Source organism: Ambystoma mexicanum, chromosome 11 (genome assembly GCF_040938575.1).
Source record: "Ambystoma mexicanum isolate Mex_15411 chromosome 11, UKY_AmexF1_1, whole genome shotgun sequence".
NCBI lineage: Eukaryota > Metazoa > Chordata > Amphibia > Caudata > Ambystomatidae > Ambystoma > Ambystoma mexicanum.
Window position 1 is genome coordinate 1,106,052,147 of NC_090934.1, and position 25,233 is coordinate 1,106,077,379.

The following is a 25,233-nucleotide window of genomic DNA, read 5'->3' on the forward strand; positions in this document are numbered from 1 at the left end:
GAGCAACAAAGCTTCGAATCGCTCGCTTAGAGACTGATCTCTGGTAATACAGCACGTTAGGAACAAGTTACTTACCTGTAACTGTTGTTCTCCGCATGGGTCTGGCATGGATTCACATGCTCATGAATATTCCCCGTCGTCAGGCTGGGAATCCTCGGTAAAGAAAAAACCAGTATCAGTTTCGTTTCTGATCTGTCTTTCGTAGTAGTAACCAATCACTGATCTCTGCGTCATACTGACCACAGCCAATGACTGCCCTCTACCTAAGCCCCGCCTCTGGCAGCCATCTTCAGATTTGGAAGCACGTGAAGTGGCAGTATGACCAAGTGAAGAGCCGCAGAGGGGTAGGCGGGAGGGTTCGCATGTGAATCCATGCCAGACCCATGCTGGAGAACAACAGTTACAGGTAAGTAACTTGTTCCTTCTCCAGCATGGGGTCTGGCATGGATCCACATGCTCATGAATAAAGAATACATAGCAGTACCCACATGCACAACCACGGGAGGTGGCAAAGGCTCAACATTAAGCATCACATCAAACTCAACATTAAGCAATCTTACCTCCTCACCAGGCTCACCTCAGGCGAACAGGTTGCGCAGCCCTGCTTGGCCGACCCTGGACTCCTCCCTGGAATCCCGATCGACGCAGTAGAATTTCGTGAAGGTATGCGTCGACCTCCACGTAGCAGCCCTGCAAATGTCCAGCAGGGGCACACCAGATAGGAACGCCGTGGTAGCTGCGTGCTCTCGGACGGCCAGGCAGCGGTCGGTTTGCCAACCGGTGACAGTACATGATACAGCCGGAGAGCCATCTGGAAATGGAAGCCTTCGAGAGAGCCTTCCCCTGATTGACAGGTCCAAAGTTCACAAAGAGTTGTGACGTCTTCCGAAAACACTTTGTGCGGTCCACGTAGAACTTCAGCGCTCTAGCCACATCCAGCGAGTGCAAAGTCCTCTCAGCCGGCGACGAAGGCGACGGGAAGAACACAGGCAACACCAAGGGTTCGTTGAGATGAAAGTCCGACAGTACCTTGGGCATGAAGGAGGGGTGCGTCCTGAGCACTACCCTCGTGTCGTGAAAAGTCAAGTACGGGGCCTTGCAGGAAAGGGCCTGGATCTCTCCCACCCGTCGTGCGGAGGTGATGGCCACAAGAAACGCTGTTTTCCACAACAGGAACTTCAACGGGGCCGAGTGCAGAGGCTCGAACGGAGGTCCCATGAGCTTGGCCAGCACCACGTTGAGCTCCCACGCCGGGGCCGGAGCCTTCACCGGCGGGAACGATCTGAACAGTCCCTTCATGAACTCTTTCACCAGACGATGAGACCACAAGGACGTCCGTCCCGTGGTTCTGGTGTATTGGGAGATCGCAGCAAGATGAATCTTGATGGACGCGTGTGCCAGTCCAGCTTTGGCCAGCGTCAACAGGTACGGCAGTACTTGGGGAGCCGTAATCCTTAGAGGGTTAATCTTCTGTGCGTGGCACCAGACAGAGAACCTCTTCCATTTGTGTCCGTAGCATTTAAGAGTCGAGGACGCCCTGGCCTTTGCAAGAACCTCTCTGCAGTCGGCCGGTATGTCGTATCCTCCAAACTCTAGCGCTGCAGGAGCCAGGCCTGCAAGTTCAGCAACTTCGGGTCGTGGTGGAGGATGGCGCCTCCTTCCCTGGAGAGCAGATCCGCGTCCACTGGCAGCTTGATTGACGGGGACGCTGACAAGTCCAGAAGGTCCGGGAACCATATCTGCCTCGGCCACGCAGGTGCGACGAGGATCATCCTGCACCGTGACCTCTTGAGCTGGTTGATGAGCCGGATCAGTAGTGGCAATGGAGGGAACCCGTATAGGAACAGGCCCTCCCAGGGGAACGAGAAAGCATCGCCCATGCTCCACGGCTGGGGAAACCTGCTGGCGAACCTCCGGCACTTGGAGTTCGTCGCCGTCGCGAACAGGTCGATCTGGGGTGTGCCCCACCGTCGGAAGAGGCGATCCACTAGATCCTGCCGTAGTTCCCACTCGTGGCACGAGCGCAGCTCCCTGCTGAGTGAGTCGGCGATGGTGTTTTTTATCCCTGCCAGATGAAACGGCACCAGAAACATCCTTTGGGCGACGGCCCAATGCCACAGGTCCTGCGCCTCCTTGGACAGTGCCGGGGACCTGGTTCCGCCCTGTTTCCTGATGTAAAACATGGTGGTGGTGTTGTCGGTGAAGATCCTCACCACCTTGCCCTTGAGGGACGGAAGGAAGGACCTGAGGGCCCAAAACACTGCACGGAGCTCCAGGACGTTGATATGGAGGGACTTCTCCGTCGGGAGCCAAAGGCCTCTCGCGTGCAGATTTTCGGTGTGCGCTCCCCACCCTTCCAGGGAGGCATCTGTGGTCACTGTCTCCTGGTGGCCTGGGGTCTGGAAGTCCATGCCCGCCGTCAGATGCGCGCGGGTGCCCCACCACCGGATCGCTCGTCGGAAACTCTCGAGTGTGATCCTCTCCTCGAAGCCGCCCGTCGTTTGGATCCAGGGCGCGTCCAGGAACTCCTGCAACGGGCGCTCCGGAGCCTGCACATGGGAATGAGGTAGATGCAAGAAGACATCATTCCGAGGAGGGACTTGATGGACCTCACCTTGGCCGCGTCGGAAACCAACATCCGCTATACCTTGCCCAGGATGGCCCTGGTCCTTTCCTCCGACGGGGAGGCCAGAAGGGACACTGTGTCGAGCTTCGCTCCCAGAAACAGTGCGTCTTGCGCGGGTACCAGGTGGGACTTGGCGTAGTTCACGGAGAATCCCAGGTCCGTGAGAAGTTGGACGGTCCATGCCGTGTGCTCCACGGCGAGCTCCCTCGTCTTGGCTCGGATGAGCCAGTCGTCCAGGTAGGGGTAGACGTGGATCCCCTCTCGGCGCAGCTGCGCCGCCACTGGTGCAAGGCACTTGGTGAATACCCTGGGTGCCGACCGTAGACCGAAGGGAAGGGCTCTGAACGGATAGTGACGCCCTTGGACCACGAACCTGAGGAATTTTCGGTGCCCCTTTAGGATGGGAATATGGAAGTAGGCATCCTCCAAATCCAACGACTACAGGAAGTCGCCCTCCTCCAGCTGACCCAGGACGTGCTGGAGGGTGACCATCCGGAACTTCTGTGCCTTGATGAACTTGTTTAGCCGTCATAGGTCTAGGATGGGGCGCCATCCTCCCGTCTTCTTCTTCACGAGGAAGTATCTTGAGTAAACTCCGGAGCCCCGAAGCCTCTTTGGGACGAGTTCGATGGCGCCCTTCCTTAGCATCGCCCTTACCTCCCGGAGAAGCTGAGGGACGTGAAGCTCTTTCCTGGCCACAGGGGGGACGCGCGGGCACCTTCTTTGAAACTCGAGCGCGTGGCCCTGGGCTAGGGCGTCCAGCACCTAACGGTCGGTGGAGATGGACTCCCACACGCTGACGAAGCTCGCCAGCCGGCCTCCCACCGGGGTGCTTCGGTGGGGGCCCGACCCCACGGCTGGTTCAATCCTGCTTAGATGAGGCTTTGCCACCTTGACCTCCTTGGCGACGACGGCGGGGTCCGCCTGACTTGCCTCGTCCCCTGTAAGCTTCCTGAGACGACGAACAGGCCGCTTGACGGTGGGTGGAAAATCCGCTGCCGGAACCTTTGGAGGCGCCCTTGCCTCCGCCGCTCCGAAAGGGCGGCCGCCGTTGCTGGAGAACCCAGAGAGCCCGGGCCGTCTCCGTGTCCGCTTTAATGGCTTGAAGGGAATCGTCCACTGTTTTCCCAAACAGGTTGCTCCCATCGAACGGCATGTCCAGGACTCTGGTCTGTACGTCTTGACGGAAGTCAGTAGCCTTGAGCCATCCACGCCGCCTAAGGCACACGCCGTTGCCCAACTGGCGAAATCCAGTGTCAGCGATGTCCGTCGCAATAGTGATGGCGTGGTCCGACGCCACCTCACCTTCCTGCAAGATCTTCAGGGCATCCGCCCTCTTGTCGTCCGGTAGGAAGTCCAGAAGGGGAGCCAGCTTGTACCACAGCTCCCTGTCGTACCGGGCTACGATAGCCAAGGCGTTAGCCGCCTTAATCGTCGTCGCTGCAGACGAGATGACCCTGCGCCCCATCGTGTCCAATTTCTTTCCCTCGCCGTCCGGCAGGGAAGTCGACGTGGAGGCCGCACCCCCCCCCGCTTTCTTCCTGGCCGCCGCGGAGACGACGGAGTCCGGGGTAGGCTGTGCCCGGAGGCACAAGGGGGCCGCGTCCGGGACCCGGTACTTCTTCTCGTACCGGTCTCTTCTAGCCGGCGTCGTGTGGATGGGTTCTTGAGGAGGGCGAGGCCCTCATCCCAAATATCGTCCAGTAGAGGTACCGCGAGGACCGTCTTCCTCTTGGCCTCGCGCCGCTGATAAAGGAAACCTTCCTTCTTCTCCTCAGGGCAGAGCTGGAAGAGCTCGGATGCCCTGGCGATCATGGAGTGAAAAGATCCAATCTCGTCGGGCAGGGAAGCCCGGGTGGGAGGAGACGACGGCAGATCCTCGTCGTACACCTCGCCGTCCGTACCCGTCGCAGCCGTGTCAGTCCCCGTATCATCCCCTCGAGTCGTGGACGGGGAGGAGGGCTGAACGGGGCAACACGGCTGAAAAGGAGGTGGAGGGTGAATCCTTCTTTTCTTAGGAGGGGGGCTGCCCGAAGGGCCTGGTTCCGGGTCCCCCGACGGGAGTGGTTCCTCCACTGGTAACGGCAGTCTCGTCCTTATCTCGGAGCATAAGGACTGTATAGCCAACAAAACGGCCGCCGAGTTGTCTTGCGGCACTGGCAGAGGGGAATCCGACGGCCGGTCAGCGCCTTCTCCTTGAGGGGGGGGACACTGCCTCGCTCCCCCTCCACTTTCGAGCTCGACCGGGGCCTCTCCAGGAGCTTTGCCGGGTGCTCGGCCTTCCTCTTACCCGACCCAGAGCGGTGGCTCGTGGTTGATGGTGCCGGGGAGGGTGCGCCCTGCCTGGCACCCATAGAGCCCGACCGTTCGGCGCTCCCGGTGCCAGCGGACTCGCGGTGCTTGGCCTTATGTTGGACCCCCGTCACCGGGGCGTCCTCAAAGGTCTTAGAAGACCGCTCGGATTTCTTCCTCTTCCCTTCCAGCCAGTTGGCGAGACGTTGATGGCGGTCCTTCATGGTCCGCTCCGACATGTTGCCGCAAAACGCACAGTCCTTCTCCACATGCATCTTGTCTTCATGTAGGCAGTAAAGACAAAAGGAGTGTTCGTCTTCCTTAAAGACATTCTGCAGCTGGCATCCAGGGCAGACCCTGAACAGCTTTCCGGGCGTCGAGCTTCCCTTCTCCTGGGCCATGACCGAGATGGGCCTGAGAAACTTCTGGAGTCCTCCAAAAGCGTAGCTCGACGAATCTTCACCCTTGAGGGGCGTAGACGAATCCGACACGGGTCCCCGTTGATCGGATGGAGAGTCGGTGGAGCTTGAGGCTCTTTTGACCAAAAAAAACGAAGTTTTTGAGAAAAAAGGTGAAAAAAATAGCACTAACGCTCGAGAGCAATAGCACGAGGATCCCAACACATGAACGTGCGGTAAAAATCTGAAGATGGCTGCCAGAGGCGGGGCTTAGGTAGAGGGCAGTCATTGGCTGTGGTCAGTATGACGCAGAGATCAGTGATTGGTTACTACTACGAAAGACAGATCAGAAACGAAACTGATACTGGTTTTTTCTTTACCGAGGATTCCCAGCCTGACGACGGGGAATATTCATGAGCATGTGAATCCATCCCAGACCCCATGCTGGAGAATAAAAGATTATCAATTTAAACCTGTGTTTTATTGCAAAATGTAGCTATAGCTTGGGCGCTAGCGTACCAGAAAGACCCTTATGTAAGATGTATTATCAGTTTAAAGATGCTAAACATACCAGTAAGACCCTTGCGTATGATGAATTGCCACTAAATTTTAATACAATTATGTTAAGTAGCCAATGAGATGTTTATTGTATTGTATTGTATTGTATTGATTTGTAATGCGCACCTAACCCGAAGGTAGCCAGGCGCAAAGGCAGCAAGAGGGTTGCAAAGCTTCGTTACATACGTGTGGCGAGGTCCAGCTAGGGTTACATTGCCGGAAGTATCACGCCAAGTAGGAGGGTAGAACATGTACATTAAAGGCAGTACTATAAACATATTTACAATTAATGCGTAGGGGACAAACATAACATGTGCATTAGGGCAATACTATAAACATATTTACATTCAGTGAGGCGCCACATGGTAGTGGCACATCTGGGTCTCTAAGAGTCATTATGAGTCGAGAGATTTGAGCCAGTGGATGGTCCTAGTTCTGAACTGGTGGTAGGGTAGGTCCTCCCTGCACGACGGAGGGAGGGAGTTCCAGTATTGTGCTGCTTTTACTGGAAAGCTGTTTCCTCCAGATGTAGTACGTTTAAACCTGGGCACCAGAAGAAGGTTAGAATTGGCCGTTCTCGCGGGGCGGGAGAGGGTAGGTCTGGTAAATCTGGCGGTGAGGTATTGGGGGGCTGCTTGGTGGAGGCATTTATGAATCAAAGACACTGATTTAAGAAATATCTTGTCCTTGGTGGATAGCCAATTAGCAGTTCTTCTGGAATCTGAGATATGGGCTTTCTTCGGGATGCTAAGGGCCGCTCTGAGGGCATTGTTCTGGAGTATTTGGATTTTGTTAGAGATATATTTGTTGCAGCCTACATATAAGGCATTGCAATAGTCCAACTTGGATAGGATCAGCGCCCTGGCCAAGGTGGTGCAGTTGGTGGGGGAGAGAAAGGGTTTGGCTGCCCTGATAAGTTTGCAAGTGTAAGAGGTGGCGGAGGCCATTGCGTTCACTTGTTTGTTGAAGGTAAGGGTGGGATCTAGATAGAATCCGAGGGTTTTAACCTCCTTAGCTACCATGATTTTGTTGTTGTCAATTATGAATGAGGAGTATTTGTGGCCCAGTTTGTTGAGGTAGTGTGTGGAGCCTAGAATGAGAAGTTCTGTCTTGTCATCATTCAGGCATAGTCCGTGTGAGGCCATCCATGCCTGGATGATGAGGTACACTTTATTAACGAAGGCCAAATCCTTGTCATAATCCCCCGACAACGGGATGAGGATCTGGGTATCATCGGCGTAGTTAGTGTAGGTGATACCCAGATCGTCTAGATCATCAAAAAGGGGCTTCGTAAAAATGTTATAAAGTGTAGGGGAGACGCACGATCCTTGCGTACGCCGCACGTGATCGGGACAGGGTCAGCTGCTGCTGTTAATGAGAATACTCTCATCGTATGGTTATTAAGGAAGGATTGGATCCACTTAGTTGCATCTTGAGAGAAGTGGGCAGCTATTTGTAGGTGGTTGCACAAGATCTCATGGTCGACCAGATCGAAGGCCGCAGAGAGATCAAGGAGAAGCAATAGTGCTGTCTTCCCCTGGTCTCTCAACTCATCTATCTGTGCCTTGAGGTCTATGAGTGCGGTCTCTGTTCCGTGTTGTGGCCTGAAGCCTGATTGACGGACGCCTAGGAATTGGAAGTGCTCAAGGTAGTGTTGGATCTGTTGGTATGCTATTTTATCGATGATTTTGAGGAGGAAAGGTACTGTGGTAATAGGGCGGTAGTTGGTGGGGGTGGATGGGTCCAGATTCGGTTTTTTAAGCAGAGGGAGGACCCAGGACTGTTTTAAATTATTAGGTACGGTGCCTGATGTGAAGGACAAATTTATTAGTTTGGTAATAAATGGTGCGAGATCACGGGCAGCATCCTTAATCAGTTGAGCGGGGCATAAGTCTCCATGGCAGTTTGAGGGTTTGAGGGTGAGAATAGTATTCTCTACCTCTTTGGTGGATACTTTGTGGAAGTTGAAGGATGGGTTAAGCGCTGGGGGGGGGGGGGGATTGAGTCGGGTGGACCTTTTTGTGGGAGGCGGTACTCTGTTTGGTGGAGGAGAGTAAAGATTCTTTTTAGTGCTTATTTTAGTCTTAAGGGATGAGATTTTGTTCGCTAGGGCATTTTGAATGCCCGTGCACCAGTTTTTATCTTTGATACACGAGTCAGGTACTTGAATCGGGGATTCGATCTCTTTAAGTATTGTGAAAAGCTCTCTAGTGTTAGATTTGGCTTGTGAGATCCGCATGCTGAATGACGATTGTTTAGCCAGTATAATTTCTTTTTTATATTGGGAGGCTAGGCTACTCAGGTTTTTTTTTATTTTTTTCTGAGGGGGAAGCTCGCCAGATTTTCTCACAGCATCGCTTTTCTTGTCTGAGGGCTTTGAGATGAGGCGAGAACCAGGAGTTAATGTGTTTCCGGGGCTTGCTCTTTTTTAGCTTCAAAGGGGCTATAGCGTCGAGGGATGAGAGCATGATTTTATTATAGATATCCACCATCGTGAGTGGATCAGTGTGGTCCGGGATGGCATTCAAGGTTGGTGTGATAAGCGGGATCAGGTTTTCCAGGGTGATGTTTTTTTTGTTACGGGATTGGACGGCTGGAGCTATAGTACTAGCTTGTGCTGGGGTTGTCTTTAGGGTAAACGAGATCAAATAGTGGTCTGTCCAGGGCTGTGGGAGTATGGCAGAGACCAGGACTGGGCAGTTGTGCACAGCTAGCCAGTCCAGAGTTCTCCCTTTGATATGGGTAGGTTCGGTAATCTTCTGGGTGAAGCCCAGTTCCTCTAGGGTATTGTTGATTGTGCTAGCATTGGCGTCTGCAGGGTCGCTAAAACCGAGGTTAAAGTCTCCTAGTAGGATGCGTTGTGAGGAGTTTTTGAGATTGTTTGATAAGATGTCTGTGAGGTCTTCGAATGATCCTAAAGGGCCCGGTGGTCGGTAGATAAGGTGAATGGAGATGGATTGAGTGCTAGAGAGGGTTAACTTAGCTGTAAGAGATTCACAGGAGCTAGCATTGATAGGAGATTCGATTGTGATAGTAAATTTAGTTTTGGCTATAATGGCAAGACCTCCACCTCTAGAAGTGGTGCGATCAAGTCTTAATAGCGTGTAATCGTCTGGGACTGCTAGCATAATTGCAGGGCCTGCCGTGGGGTGAAGCCAGGATTCGGTAACTGCTAAGAAGTCCAGGTCTTCATTATGTAGCAGGTCAGCAATGTCTGATGCGTGGGCTACCATGGAACGTGCATTTATTAATGCGCCCTTAGTTCCTAGATCTGCTAGGTTTAGGGGTGGTGGCATAGCATCGTGCGTGCTTTTTTGGTCTCGGATGGGCTCACGGTGGAGTCTACTATTCAGTTGAAGAGGGTGTAGAGATGGATTCCTGGTCACCTTGTTGTGGGCTAGTTTAGACAGTGGGTCATAGAGTCTTGCGAGCCTGGCACGTAATCTAAGGTTTCTTGCGAGAACAGGGCAGGGTATGGAGTTCATTTCAGTTAATAAGTGTGGGTTGTGTGCAGGCTCAGGTGCAGATAGGTTGGGTAGCATGATTAAGTATTGGCTATTCAAGATGTACAATGTTAATCTCAATAACACTGTATAAAGCGTGTGGAGATACATTGTAATGTTGGGCAGGGTAGACTGGTGCGATGTATTAATGTCTGGTAGCTTGGGTCTAGTCTAGGGAGGCACCTAAAGTCGATTCGCGCAGTCCAGGCACGAAAGCAAGGTCACTAACATAGTGCGAGGGCAATGGGTCACTTGGATTCAGTTTTTAACAGTCAAGGCACGAATGCAACGGTCACTTACTGCAGTTTGAAGGCAAAGGGTCATCTAGAATCGTTTTTAACAATCAGGGCACTAGAGCGTGGGACACCATAGCAGGGTGCATAGGCAAGGGGTCACCTAAATTCAATTAGCAAACAGGTATAAAGCATGGTTCACTATAAGGGTGTGAAGGCAAAGGTCATCTAGATTCGATTTAGACAATCAGGGCATAAGAACCTAGGTCTCTAGGGTGCATAGGCAATGGGACACCTAGATACAAATTTTTAGCAATCAGGCACAAAGCATAGGTCACTAGCAGGGTGCGAAGGCAAAGGGACATCTAGAATCGATTTAGACAATCAGATACAAAAGCATTTTGACAGTCAAGGCATGGTGCAGAAGCAGTGGGGCACCTAGAATCAAGTATTTAGCAATCCGCAACAGAGCATAGGTCACTAGCAGGGTGCATAAGCAATGGGACACCTAAATTCAATTTAGCCATCTAGGTATAAAGCATGGGTCACTTAGTAAGGTATAAAGGTAGAGGATCAACTAGATTCGATTTTAACAATCGGGACAAAGAGGCGTTGGTCGCACTAGTGAGGTGCATAGGTGATGGGTCACTTAAATTCAATATATAGCAATCAAGCACCCGAGCATAGGACACTAGCAAGGTGCAGTGGCAGTGGGTCCTAAAATCGGGTTTAACAGTCGGGACACAGCGGCATAGATCGCTAGCAGGTGCAGAGGTAATCAATACTGGTCACAGATGTACTGAGTGCAGTTTTGTGCGCCAAGCATATATAAAGTAATCAATGTTAAACATAGGAGTGCTAGATAGTTGCAGGGAATATGAGAGCATTGCAAGAGCATTACATAGGCAACAGACAATGGAGGCGTGTTCAAAGGGATGCAGATCTTCAAGATGCAGTTACTGTACAGCTCACGCAGTAGACAAGGTTTCAAATATAAGGGAATACATAATAGCAAAAGGCATAGGACGTGTAGAGGGAGTAGTGGCAAAGTGGCACTAAGCGTAAAGTCAAGTTAGACCCTGGAGGTGATGGTAGGGGGGCTCTGAATGAATGTTAGGGTGGGGAGGGTAGAGGAAAGAAGGGGCGATATTCAGGAGTGGGCAAAGTAGAGCACGCAGGTTAGGAGAAAATGGCACCTGTTTTTGTACAAACGTGCAGTAAGGTACAGTTGACCCCTTTTGTTAGGGCAGCGGCTGGGCCGTGGGGAGGGTGTACCTTGTATAAGATGGGCCAGGGGGACTGGCACACGGTCCTCACGGCTCCAAACAGGCTCGAAACAGGAGTCAGCCTTGCCTCCGTGGGCCTTGGGACGAGTGGGCCGGCTTCGCCTGCCGGCGCCCAATGGCTGAGGAGATAGGCCAGTAGGCCAATCAGAAGGCTGCTTGGAGGCAGATCAAGTCCCCCACCACATACCGAAGGAGCAGGAGCTCCAGGCGACGTCCCTGCCGGAGCAGAGGACCCATGGAGGACTCCGACATGCCTTACTGCAGTTTACATGCCTCCCGGTAAGCGCCGAAGTCATCCACGCATCGTGATCAAAATTTCCAATTTAGCCCCTGTTTTTACTACAGGCGCTTTGTTTTGAAACGCAATGTGCTTTACCTGCACATTCTTCTCCCTGAAACATTGATTCTAGCCCTCGCCGCCATTAAGGTACATATAATGTCTTATTGTATTGGTTTTTAGCTACATATTTATTATCATTTTTTGAATAAACAAGATTGATAATGAATTGTGTTTTTAACAACTCACATTGGGATTTACGATAGAGGAAAACTAAAATTGTCATCCAAAGTATCTCAAAATTGGCCACTTCAATGTTTGAGATTTTTTTTCCATGCACCTACATCTCATCAGGATTTGGTGTCCTCAAAAAGAATTTTGAAAATCAAGCAGACCAATTCTGAGATAAATAACCTAAGCTTTATCTATAAATCACACATGCGGGCAATGAATGGTCATTTTCATACATACTGTAAACGTCCATGTATATCGAATACATGCACGACCTCCAAACATTCTATGTGCCTTCTAAACACATACAAAAGTGAGGAATAACGTTGATGCCACTTCATATGTGTAAGACATATAGGAGATGTGTAAGACGTATAGGAGATGTACATTGAGTATGCTCAATAAGTGCAATAGATCTACTTTGTTTCCCCAGACACCAGTGCAAGCATGCACACTCACGTGCTGCCCCTAAAATGAAAGACATGCCATCGGAAACGGGCATAATTGTCACAAACACAGAACCAATTGCAATACACTACAGCGAAACAGTACAATAGATATCCTTTAAATTGACAAACCTTTCTCTTGTACAGTGAAGCACACAACATTTCAACCACAGAAAGCCTCACTAATATAATGATCAACATTTGATCATTCATTTTGAAGAAGATCATTAACACACCTATTAAAATGCGCTCCATCGAACAAGATAATTTGGTATTGTTACTCCAAATGTTGCATTGTGCTACTGAAGACATTCCATATTGTAACAAACTCAAACATACACCTTTTTACTGTTAATCAGACACAATTCTCAAGTAAGGTGTGGTTCAGCGGATTCATTTTGTATGCACAGCCAAACCTAAAAACACAATAAATAACTTTAATAAATCAGACTTCACTTGGCGGAGAAGGTTTATTCCTTTTGTATTTTCAAGGTTTTGGTCATCAACATTTAGAAATATGTCCGGAAACATCCACTTCTGACAGCCTTTAAATGTTGCGTCTTTCCACTTTCCTCCACAACGGCCATACCATTATATAATGGTAACATCATGAGCACACTCCTTACATACTTTTCCAACCAAAATATCCAATAAACATCGATTTTCGATGAATATAGATTATACTGACAAAATACACATTTTAACAAAACTTACTAGATTTTCAGTTTGCATCACATACCTTACCACATTTTAAAAATACAGGTTAGTACATTTTAAAAATACAATTCAATATAAATATCCTACACATAGCCACATGGTACACGTTTACACATAAACCACCATAATATGGACCTTTTTAAAAAAAAATGTTATATCTGTATAAAAGACAACAACATAGCTACCACCCACAAAGGTCCCATGACCCACACAAAAAATAAACCAACACATGCAAAAATTCCACAGTAGGCATCTTTTCAGAAAGGCATGTCGAAATACATTTGAACCACGCCCACAACTGTAATTTGGCAAAAACATGTGCCCCACACGTGAGACCTTTCTGTAACATCAGCTAAGTAAAAAGTAAAAAAATTCAACTATATAAAGAATGCATTAAACTGTGCACTCACATTTACATATTTGCACTTGGACCAATACGTCTCATGTCCCACTGTTTTTTTTAATAGGAAACATGGAGAACACACGTCCAACAAAAGCCAATGGGCAACCAGGTTAGTTTATTTTTAAGCTTTCTTTTTTGCGCATGCCCACGGTACACAATCTCAACATGTACATAGTGACGCATATAGGTGCAATGGCCCTTTAACAGCTTAATGGCATTTAAATACCAGTGAAATAATCACAATATGGATTTTTTAACAGTCCCAACATTTTGAAAAACATACAATTATGAATTACTGCACTGTACGTATACCTATACTTAGCTGTAAAGAAACACACAACGCGTATTGCTTGTTAAATACATGATTTAATGTACATCTACCATATAGATGCAACAGCATGTATTAACACATACATCATACAAGTATGTAAATAAGCAAATCCATAAAATACATATTTTAAAACAATCCAAAAATGTGTAAAACACAATTATGCGTAACTATGAATGATTTGTACACTTTACTGTACAAATAATATAACATGTATGTAGATTACTTTGAACAAACTCAAATTACTACAGTATGACCATATACACAATGACAAACTGTGTATGCACCTCAAATTTCTTGTAGGTATACTCTTCAATATACATATGTAATGATAAATAAATGCACATCCGCCATGTACACATTTAAACACGTGTAGTTACATGCACATACATATGCATCAATAACACAAGCAAATTATTATAATACAGATTTAACAATTGTGAGATTGCAGAAGAAAGAGTCTGAAAACAGTGGTGGCAGAGTTGTTGGCAAAGATTATTGAGGAATACAGTAACGAAAAGAAAACTCATCTTGCCCTATTTCTGAGAGGGGTTGCCATGCTGCAACAAAAATACTAAGGATTCTGTCAGGATGTCCCAATAAAGTAAAAAAGTACACTGTCCTGTGTCCAACCCCATTTCCGTCCCTTACACTCAAAATAAACAAGGAAATCTGGGAATCTTCTTGGTCCAGAAGGGATACTACCTCCTTCTGGATTATAGCCAATTGTTCACTTCCTGATGAGGAAGCAAAAGGTTCTTCTCCTTGCGTTAAATCAGAGGTTCTCAGTAAATTCTCCAAGATGGATTATCTGTCAAATATGTAGAAAAGAAATTCTCTTCACTTCTATTATCAGGTCACACAGTCCCCCTAACATTCTCAGGCTTCTCATAACCTACACCAAAAAAAAGGATTGATGGGGGAATGTCTCCCTTCCCCTGGCCTTTCTCAGGTTCACAGACATGTTGATGGAGATCAGTTGTTCTTAATGGTCTCTCTTAACAATGGGTCCCAGACCCCTCTGACTTCTTAACCAAAGTTCACATACCAATGTGTGGGTCCCAGTCACCTATTTGCACGGTTCTCTGGGTTTTCCCGACTTGATATCGGTACCGGACCCTTGTAAATGGCTCTTGCAGGGCTTCCCCAACTTGTTATGGGTCACAGACTTGTCCCTAGTTCTCTTGTTCCCCTTGGTGCTTTCACAGGACTCCCCTGGTCTTCGCACCTTCCTGGTTTCTCGCCCTCTGCAGATTGCCGGCTTCCCGTGCTGCCTGCGGACCTTGATGAGGTCTCTCCTCTACAGTTCAGGTTCTGTGCTGTTGCGGCTATTCAGTTGAAGCCCTTCGAGGCTCTGTGTGGTCCTGGTTTTCCAAACTGACCAAAGTGAAGAGACGCCACAGACTTGCGTTTGGTGTTCGGCGAGCAGTCTCTTGCTTCTGGCCCTGCTCAACACCAGCCTCCTCCTGTCTCGGCGTCCCGGACTCCCAGCTTCTCGCCATCGCAGCTCCTCCAGAGCAGGTTAGCCAACTTCACTTTTTGTATTTACAGTGTTTGTATTGACTGGACTGCGTATCTTGGTTCCGTGGTAGGCGTTTTCCTCCTCAGTAGTTTGTCGTCCCAGTATTTCCATGTACTTCATCTGGGAAGTTCCGAGTCTCAGTATGTCCTTTGTGGATGGGGATTTCTACACTATACAATTAAATTGGAGTGTTGGGAACTACAGGGGATTGAGTAGGGTAGGAGGACAAAGGGAACGGAAGTGGAGGGTTTACGTACCATGAGTGTTCTCCCATGATAGTCTCCACTGGTCCCATAGAGCGTTTCCCTCCCCATGACATCCTCCCGCTGAGTATCACCCCCAGTGGGACTATCAGGTGGTGGCCTCACCTCCCCCGGCCGCACGGGAAGGGGTTCCCCTATGGGAACAGTACAAAGTACAACTATTGGTTACACATGTGCACTTTACTATACAACAAACACACATTTCTTTGTATGAACTCATATACACAGTGACAAAAAATGACTGCATTTGTACCTTGAATTATTTTTACAAACAAGCACCCACAAACATACGCATTCACTTATGCGTTACATACATGTATACTGAATTTATACTGTAACATTGACATAAACAACGTGAATGGAAAACTGCATACATAGGGCTCAACAAATGATAGGTTTTGGTATAGGAAGTTTGAGTGTTACTATTAAGTCACACAAACACAAGGTATTTATACCTAGTTTAATGTAACTTACACACATACCATTACAATTTAAAACATCACCACAATGGAAGTGTAAAAATACTTTTGTAAAGATATACACGGGCTATACACACGATATGTCTCGATTTTACTAGTAGCTGGGTGCTGCGCAACATTATTGAATAAAATTATTTTTCTACAATATTGGTTTCCCGGAGAATTTGTGACGAGTGGCGGAGTGCCTCTCAACGACTGTAGAAACAGTCCAGTGAACATATATGGGATACATTACTCACCGTAATCGTATTTCTGATGCTTGTATCTGCTTAGATTCACATGCTGTGCATAGGCCGACATCTAGTGGAAGCTGCGGAGTATTACAGTTTGTTTTTCGAAACTCGAAAATGGGCGTCGACACAGGGCGTGATAATGAAGTTATATAATACAAATGTTTGGGGAATCTTCAGAAAATATTCATATGGTCTGCATTACATAAGTAAGTAAGCTGAGAATAGAGTTCTGAAGACGAGCCGCAGCTAAATTGCTCATCACGGTTTTACATCTGAAAACAGATCCAAACAATCTTAACTGACTGTGAAGACACTGTAAAGTAATGACTATACACACTTTTTGGAATGGACCACAAAAGTTTAAGAGGGCCTGGTACTCATTTGTTTCAACCTATGTCTGCTGCCTGCAGTTGACTCAGCGACCAAATACAACACAAATGTATGGGGTCTTTACATTTAGTTTTTTCCAGGGGAGAAATTGTTTATCACTGGCGATCTAGCTTAGTTAAGTATCAGCAAAAGATTTCAATCTCATTTAAGATGCCAGAGCCATGCATGGGAGTAGTTTCTTACCTGCAACTCACTCCATTTCTCCAGCATTGGAATCTTTCATGGATTCACATGCTTAGAATATTCCCCGTCGTCAGGCTGGGAACCCTCAGTATATTTATAAAGACGTTTTCCATAGGAAAGATTGACACTTTTGTGTCCTATTTACTTTGTTTTGGGCCGCTTACGCCTGACCCAATAGGACGTAGGGTATAAATAGCCCTGCCCCCGTGGCTCCCTTCAGATTTTAACCCCCAAAGTAGAATGGGGTATATAAGGTTTGCATGCAGGGGAGGCCAGCGGGCGCATGTGAATCCATGAAAGATACCAATGCTGGAGAAATGGAGTTAAAAGGTAAGAAACTACTCCCTTCTCCAGCATTGGATCTTTCATGGATTCACATGCTTAGAATAGATTGTATAGCTGTACTCCTAATCTGGAGGTGTGTAATGCAAACCAATATCATCATAGCCACACATGCAGTTAGCAATGTAAAAGTTTTCAAATCATGGTACATTAACAGTAAAAAATCAATTATGATACATTGACAAGAGGATACACCCCTCTGTGGGGCTTACCTTACTGAAACAGGTTTCGCAGGACTGCTCGTCCCATCTGCATATCCTCTGCATGTTGCTGCTCGAGGCAATAATGCCGAGTAAATGTATGCGGCACCGACCAGGATGCCGCTTGACAGATATCCACCAGCGGGATTCCGGACCACAATGCTGCCGATGAAGAGGTGGATCTCGTTGACTGGGCCTTTGGATGCTTTTCCAGAGGCTTCCCTGCTTTCGAGTGGCAAAAAGCAATCGTCGACGATACCCAGCGGGAAAAGTCCTTGCTTCGAGATTGATTTTCCCTTTGCCGAAGGGCCATAAGCCACAAATATTTGTCTTGTACCTCTAAAATCTTGAGTACAATTGAGATAAAACTTTAGGGCTCTTTTTACATCCAACGTATGGAGAGCTTTTTCCGCGAAAGATGAGGGTGTTGCGACGAATGTTGGCAGTACAATTGAAGAATGCTTGTGGAATATAGTTGGAACTTTTATTATGAAATAAGGGTTGGTTGCCAATACCACTTTGTCTTTGAAAAACCTCAAGTATGGAGGGTCAATAACCAATGCTTGTAGTTCTGAAAGTCGCCTTGCTGAAGTAATAGCCACCAAGAAGGCTAATTTCCATGATAAGAATTTTAAAGATGACGACGACATAGGTTCGAAAGGAGCCTTCATTAGTCCTGCCAGTACCAGGTTGAGACTCCAGTTCGGAGGAAACTTTTTGGTTGGAGGAAAAGTTCAGATTAAGCCCTTCAGGAAATGTTTAACCAGTCGATCGCTAAACAGTGGTGTTGAATGTCTTTTACGGGTGAATCTCGAAATGGCTGCCAGATGAACCTTTATTGAAGAGAAAGATAAACCTCTTTCTGCTAAATGCAGCAAGTATGGAAGAAGCTGCTCTGCCGCGATGTTCAGGGGTTCTAATCCTGGTTGATCTTTGCACCACATACAGAATCCCTTCCACTTACATGCATACGAAGTATTTCTGGAAGGAGCCCGTTGTGCTTGTAAAATTCGGTGATAGTCCGATGAAATGGTCAGAGCCCCAAACTTGGAGAAGTCAGTAGCCAGGCTGTCAAGCTGAGGCCGTCCGGGTCGTGATGCCAAACTGCTCCCTTGTCCTGAGAAATAAGGTTCGGAATCTTCTGGAACCTCACTGATTGCGTTATCGACAGCTGGAGTAGGTCGGAGAACCACGACTGTCTCGCTGTTTTGCGTTGAGAGTCGTGAAGATATAGGAGACCTCCGTCCCCAAGTGCCGCACAGGGAGAATCACTAATTCACTCCCTGTGCAACGTTTGAGGCCACAGGTGGAGAAGATCCGGAGCCGGAACCGAAGTACTAGGAACCCCAAGGCAGCTGTGAAAAAAGGCAATGATTATATACCAAGCAGACAGGATACTACATGTATTAGTCAGAAGGCAATCAGAGTCTTACCGGGGATTTGATGAAAGGGATGGTGAACCTGAACGGGAGGATGGTTCCGGGACTCACGTAGGCAAAGGACCCACCCTAAGGGATAGGTCCGGATGGTCTTCGCCAGTCTCCACCTGGAGAGTGTCTGTATTGTAGAAGGGCCCCAGGTAATCAGATGACAGCCACCAACTGGGAAGTGAGACCAACCGTGCAGAGGTGCAATCAGGGAGGCCCAAGAGAGGTCCGTTGAGCAGAAAAAAGGTCTGAAGCCAGGAAGAGCCGTCCGAACCAATGGAAGAACAAAAAGCACGATCCAGAGGAAGTCCGTAGTTCAGTCCGGGGTCAGGAGCCGTAATGAGCAGAAGAGCCGACGTAGCAATAGCCGAGCGCAATCCACAAGAAGTCCAGAAAACAAAAGCTAGGTCCAAGGAAGCCAGGTAAGCAACACGGGTAAGCAAGCCAAACAGAGTCTCCAAGTAAACCAGCTGTGAAGCGTGGTGTACAGGCACTGCACAGTTTAAATACCATCTTCTTCCTGGTCACATGACACTAAACGGAGTCACGTGACCGCGAACCAGGGGCACATGACCGTGTAATCGAGTCACGTGATCGGGCCACAACGATACGAGCGAGTGTTACTGCTCGAGCGGTGGCCTAATCTCCATGGCAACTGCCAATGGAGAAACGGCCGCAACCGCGACTGTAAGGTGTATGGCGTTTGTTTTGCCAGCGCGCGAGCCAAACTGGGTTGCCTGCGTGTGCCCCGGGAGACAGGTGAATGGGAGAGACGGGTTACAAGACTGGGTGACGGGACATGGCCGGAGGAACGACCCGAAGGCATGACACTCGCCCAGTAAGGGGCCACTAGGATCACACGACATGGGTATTTGTGAATCCATTGTAGAGTACATCGGATGAGTGGAAACGAGGGAACACATACGCGAACTTGCCCATCCACGGGAAGGAGACTGCTTCCCCCAGCGAGTCGGGTTGTGGCCATCTGCTCGTGTACTGTGTGCACTTCTTGTTCTCTCTCGTTGCAAAGAGGTCCAGGGAAGGATGGCCCCTTTTTCTGAAGATGTTCGTCGGCTATTGGTCGTTCAACTCCCACTCGTGCAGTTGATTCATCTCTCTGCTGAGAGAGTCCGCCTGTACATTTTTTACTCCTGGCAGGTGGTAAGCCAATAAACTTATTTTTTTGTTCGAGAGCCCAGTGCCATATTTCTTGAGCTTCAGCCGAGAGAGTTCTGGAACGAGTACCTCCTTGTTTCCTTAGGTAGAACATTGTTGTTGTATTGTCCGTCAATATTCTTACGACTGATCCCTTTATGCGTGGTAAAAATGATTTTAGGGCCCAACGTACCGCCCCCAACTCCAACACATTGATATGAAGGGTCGACTCTCCTGGGGACCACTGACCTTGCACCAGCAGGGAATCCAGATGGGCTCCCCATCCTATCAGAGATGCATCCGTCACCACCGTCATCTGAAAATCCGGTTCCTGCAGGGCCATCCCTCTCGTTAGATTGTCTGACAGTTGCCACCACTGAAGCGCTTGCAGAAGCTCGTTGTTGATAGTCAATTTGTCTGACCATAATTACCCCCGACTTTGAGACCATCGGTCTGTCAGAAACTCCTGTATTGGTCTCATGAAGAGACGAAAGTTGTTTACTAATGGGATACACGATGCCATGGCCCCCAGTAGTGACATGTATTTTCTTACAGACACTCTGGTGTTGGTTTTCCACTCCTTTGCCTTGTGTCTGAGTTTGTGAACTCTCTCCAAGGACGGTTTTACCAGTCCTGACTGTGTCTGGAATTCCGCACCCAAAAACACCAAGTTCCTTGAGGGAGTTAAGGAGAACTTCTCGAAGTTGATGCAAAGCCTAACCGCTGCAGAAGTTGCATGGTGGCTTTTAGACTTGTTTGTGCCATTATCGGCGACGACCCCCTTACCAACCAATCGTCCAGATAAGGGTAAACATGATGACCTTTTCTTCGAAGCCATGCTGCTACTGGAGCCAAGCACTTTGTGAACGTCCTGGGAGATGACTTTAGTCCGAATGAGAGTACTCTGAACTGGTAGTGGGTTTGACCAACTACGAACCTTAGAAATCTCCTGTCTCGTTGACGCATTGGTATATGAAAATATGCGTCCTGGAGGTCTAACGACGCCAGGAAATCCCCCGGCTGTACAGATCGGATAACCATCTGAAGCGTAAGCATTTTGAACTTCAGACTTTTCAGTGTCTTGTTGAGATCTCGGAGGTCTAGAATGGGTCGCCACTTGCCGTTGGGTTTTTTGACTACGAAGTAGCGGGAGTAAACTCCCTGACTTCTCTCGGCCACCGGGACCAATTCTATAGCCCCTTTCTGCAGCATAAGCACCACTTCTCATTGTAATATTTGAAGATAGGGTTGCGCCGAAAACACAAGTGGAATGCGCGATGGCACGTTTTTGAACTGCAAAGAGTGGCCTAGTTTCACTGTCTAACACCCAACAGTGCGATGTTATTTTCTCCCACTCGTCGACGCAGAGACACTCTGCCTCCCAGGACGTCCTGAAGCTCGTCATTGTTGGGACTTTGACTGCTTGTCTTTTGTGGACGATGAATAACGACCTCTTCTTCTCGAAGCCTGATGGTCTGGGCCTCTTCGAGTCGCTTGGGCAGCTCGCCTATAGCCTTGAGAGGAATATGATGGCCTGCCCAAACCCCGGTCCTTGGATGCCACAAATCGGGAATTCCCTGATGCTCCTCGGAAGGGGCAAAAAGATCGATATGTTCTGCCGCTCTGTAGGGCTCCCAGAAAGCGCGCTGTGTCCGAATCTTGCTTCATGCCTTTTAAGGCCTCGTCCACCTTCTCCCCAAACAATTGTTCTCCTTCACAAGGCATATTGAGTACTTTGTACTGCACCTCTGGCCTAAAGTTTGTACACTTAAGCCAGGCTTGTCTTCTCAACACCACTCCGTTGTTTATTTGTTTGAAACCTGATTCTGCCAGGTCTACTTCGATATTAATCGAGTGGTTTGACGCCTCTTCCCCCTCATGCACTAGCACCATAGCAGATTTTCTGTGCTCATCCGGCAGATGTTCCAGGATGGGGGCTAAACGGTGCCACATCTCCCGGTCGTATCTCATCTCGCCATAATAGCCAGTGAGTTAGCTGCCTTTACCGTCGTCGCTCCTACCGACAAAACTTTCTTTCCAAAGGCATCCTGCCTCCTGGCCTCGTTGTTTGGGGGGTCGTACATTTATGCTGTGATGTGGCCTTTCTTGCAGCAGCTGCCGACACTATCGATTCCGGGGAGGAGTGTGGATAAACATTTTGGAGTAGACTCCGGAGTATTAAATTTCTTTTCCAGCCTGCCTTTAACTGCAGGCTCTGAAAACGGATGGCACATGGTTCGTAAGCCTTCTTGCTAGAATGGGGACCGAGAATACAGACTTCCTCCTCTTCCCCATATGGTCGAACAAGAAGCACTCCTTTTCCTCCTGCGGGGACAAGCCAAACCCAGTACATGCCTTGCCCATCCTTGCGTGGAAGGAGCCAATGTCATCCGACGGTGATGGGTGCGCCGTACTTCTTGGAGCTTCCACCTCTGCCTCTGATTCCCATGTCGGATCTCTTGAAGGGGACAATGATATGTCCGAAAAAGACTCTATGCCCCTGGTCTGACTCGGAATCTGGTAACTCTCCTTCCTCCGGGTGTGAGCGTGGAGGATCCTCACCAACTGGACGGGAGGCTGGCACTCTGGTCGATGACCGCGGGGCCGGACCTGGTTCATCGTCGGCCGGCGTAGTCGGTACCACTTCAGGTGTACCAATGTGAGCCAACTTCGCGTCCTACCGGCTCAATAGAGTCTGTAATGTGGACAACACTTCCAAGGACAACACAGACTGGGGATTCAGTAAAGACGATGCAACTGGGATACTTCACCCACTCGAGACCTTCAACGAATTGACACCCTGCAATCCAAGATCAGTTGGACCAGCCACCTGTTCACAGTCGTCCTTCATAGATGATATTGAGAGGGCCGCTTCCTGTTGTAATAGGGCCTCTGGCAAGATCGGATCATACACAGCAGGGTGCCAGCCCTCTGGAGGGTCCACCGTCGACGATGCCAACTTTTCAATCGCCGTCTGAATCGACGAAGCGACTGTAGGAATAATCTGCACTGATGGTAATGAATCCGTCGATGACTGAACTCCCGTCAACGACAGTGGTGGTTGTGGCAAAGGCTCATGAGGCATTGCTGCCTTTTTTGAGCTTGATTTAGGCTTCGACGAATCTCAACTCGAGGATGACCTGTGATGGTCTCCTGAGGAGGTCTTTAACAGATTTTTTCTGTCCTTTTTTGACGAGGAGGAAGAGAAGCTTTTCCTTTTGATGACGAAGAGGACGCTTCTCTGTCGAACGTGGCTTTTTCGTCGGTGGCTCTGCAGATAGATAGCGGCGAGGAGCTACCGGAGATTTTGATCTCGAAGCCAAAATATGTGTAGAGCCTACCTCTGAGGAAGGGTACGCTCCCGCCCCGTCATTTAGCCATATCACCAGACGTCTATTACGGTCTCTCAGGGTCTTCTGTGAGAAGCCTTTACAAATCACACAACTGTCCGCAGAGTGATGAGGATGAAGACAATACAAGCAATCCATGTGCCCATCTCCTTCGTAAACCTTTTTCATTCCGCATGTAGCACACGGACGGAACAACGCCAGATATTGGGAACGAAACAAAAAATCAACCTTGTAAAATAGAAGAAAACACGAGTTGATCCCACTACTTTGGAGACGGTTGAAATCTGAAGGGAGCTGCGGGGGCAGGGCTATTTATACCCTACGTCCTATTGGGTCAGGCGTAAGCGGCCCAAAACGACGTAGATAGGACACAGACGTGTCGAAATTTTTCCTACGGAAAACGTCTTTATAAATACACCGAGGGTTCCCAGCCTGACGGGGAATATTCTAAGCATGTTAATCCATGAAAGATCCAATGCTGGAGAATGACACTTACAGTATGAACATATGTAGGTAAATATGAAAGGAGGAAGTTAGGACGGACAGGCAGACATTTAGTCATCTCTTTCAGTTCTTTCATGTTTTGCTGTGCTTAAAATCTTCAACCAGAAACCTGGGCAGCAAACGTGCAGTTTGCTACATTCAAATCAACAGCAGCAAAATAACTTCCAATAGCAAATAACGAGCACATTGCTTCATGATCCAACTGACAGTAGACCTAGAAATTCATAATAGTGATGAACGAAAGAGTCTGCTGCATTACTGGTCATCATCAGAATCTATATACAGACACTAATTTGTACAATATCTAGCTTATCACTTTTTAAAAGCTGATCAATATCACTCAATGACAGAAGAATGCAATCACATATGAATTCACATTAATCTTTCTTCACGCAGGCCCAAACTACAGATTAATTTGGAGGCATCCATAAGAAAAGAATATTGCGGGCCCCAAGTGTAAACAGGCTTCTTAGGGAATAATAATGCCGGTCTTGGAATGCCAAGAGTAAAAAGGTTTGTGGTGGCATTTCCTTACGCATACAGGGAGGTAAGGCGAAAGTGTTGATTTGGTGGAATAATTGAGGTAAAGAGGGAGTAAAGAAAAAGAAAATATGAAATTGGGATGCCACAGCCATTCCAAAGTTGCATTATCATACAGAACCCATATTTTGCTTTCTTGCACACGAGTTGGATTTTTTATTTTGTGTTTGATGCTGATAAAGTTATCCATGACAGAGTAAGAATAATGTTATACTTCACTTTAAATTACTTTTAAAAAGGTAATTTTCTTCTAACTGAAAAACATTGTTTTAGTAGTACCTTTGTTTCCTTCGACTGAGCTTTTTCTTCTGTCTTCGTGCGCAATGGATTCTTCCAACTCTTTTGGGGTTGGATCCAACATCTCCCAATCTTCATTTGTGTAGAACAAGCTCTTTCGATTTTCTTGACTTCCTTTGCCTGGCTTTAAGGAAATCATTGAATTTCTACAAAAAAGAAACATTTTTTTAACAATAGCACAAAAACATCCCAACATATCAAAAATGGTGATAGTATGTATTATCTGCCTTGTAACCATCTGTCACGTGTGGGGTGGGGAGGTTGCGTGGGATGCAAAAACAACTGGAATCCAGAAGTAGGTTTTCATTATTTTATTCACTCAATACAAAGTGCCAAATTAAAATAATCCTTTGGATACCAAACACCAAGTCTCTCACCCGCTAGTCCCAGAGTTTTGTACGTACCTTGACAAACTATATAGATTCAGAATTTCTTGGAACCTGCACAGATAGCTAGCTAGCAAATACGCCTCCAAGAAATCCAGGTCACCACCTTGGGATCACAGGTATAAATCTGTTACCTCTGCAAACCTCAGATAATACTAGGGCTTCTCAAGGACTGAGTTGGAGCCAAGACTAATAGCTCAGTTTCTACCTTCCTGATAAAACCCCATGTTTTTCATGCTCAGGAGTCCTCAATGTTCACCTCTTTGTGCCTTAGTCTCATGTTTCCTGCCACTTCTTCCACCTGTCTTAGGGCCAACCCAGACCCTGTGGTTGCCTCCTCCCTCCAGTGACACTTCCTCACAATTCTCTCAGCTTCCACATCTGTGTTAACTGTTTCTCACATCTCCTAGCCTCTTCATCTACCACCTTCCCCTCCCAACTCTTCACCACCTCCTAACGATGTCTCCTTCCGGTATAGGCCAAATGACTGCACCGAAAGTTCCAACCTATAAAAAAAAGGTCTACAGTATAGTGATTGGCGTTGCGAGAGAGAGAAAAAAAAAAAAAAGGACCCTGCGGTGCCAGTTCCAGATCACAAGTGAAAGGGAACCGGCGCTGCAGGGACATAGCGCGTTTTGAAAGGTAAGTAGGGTGTGCGTGGGGG

General features: G+C 48.0%; 1 protein-coding gene across 2 annotated transcripts in view; it reads right to left on the reverse strand.

Moving 5' to 3' along the window:
• Positions 1 to 25,233, reverse strand: part of TBC1D2B (TBC1 domain family member 2B) — an 832,871-nt gene that overhangs the window by 627,660 nt on the left and 179,978 nt on the right. For both annotated transcript variants that reach the window (XM_069624408.1, XM_069624407.1), the window contains exon 4: positions 24,166 to 24,329. In XM_069624408.1, coding sequence (XP_069480509.1) covers positions 24,166 to 24,329 — 164 coding nt within the window. The remainder of the gene's footprint in view (positions 1 to 24,165; positions 24,330 to 25,233) is intronic.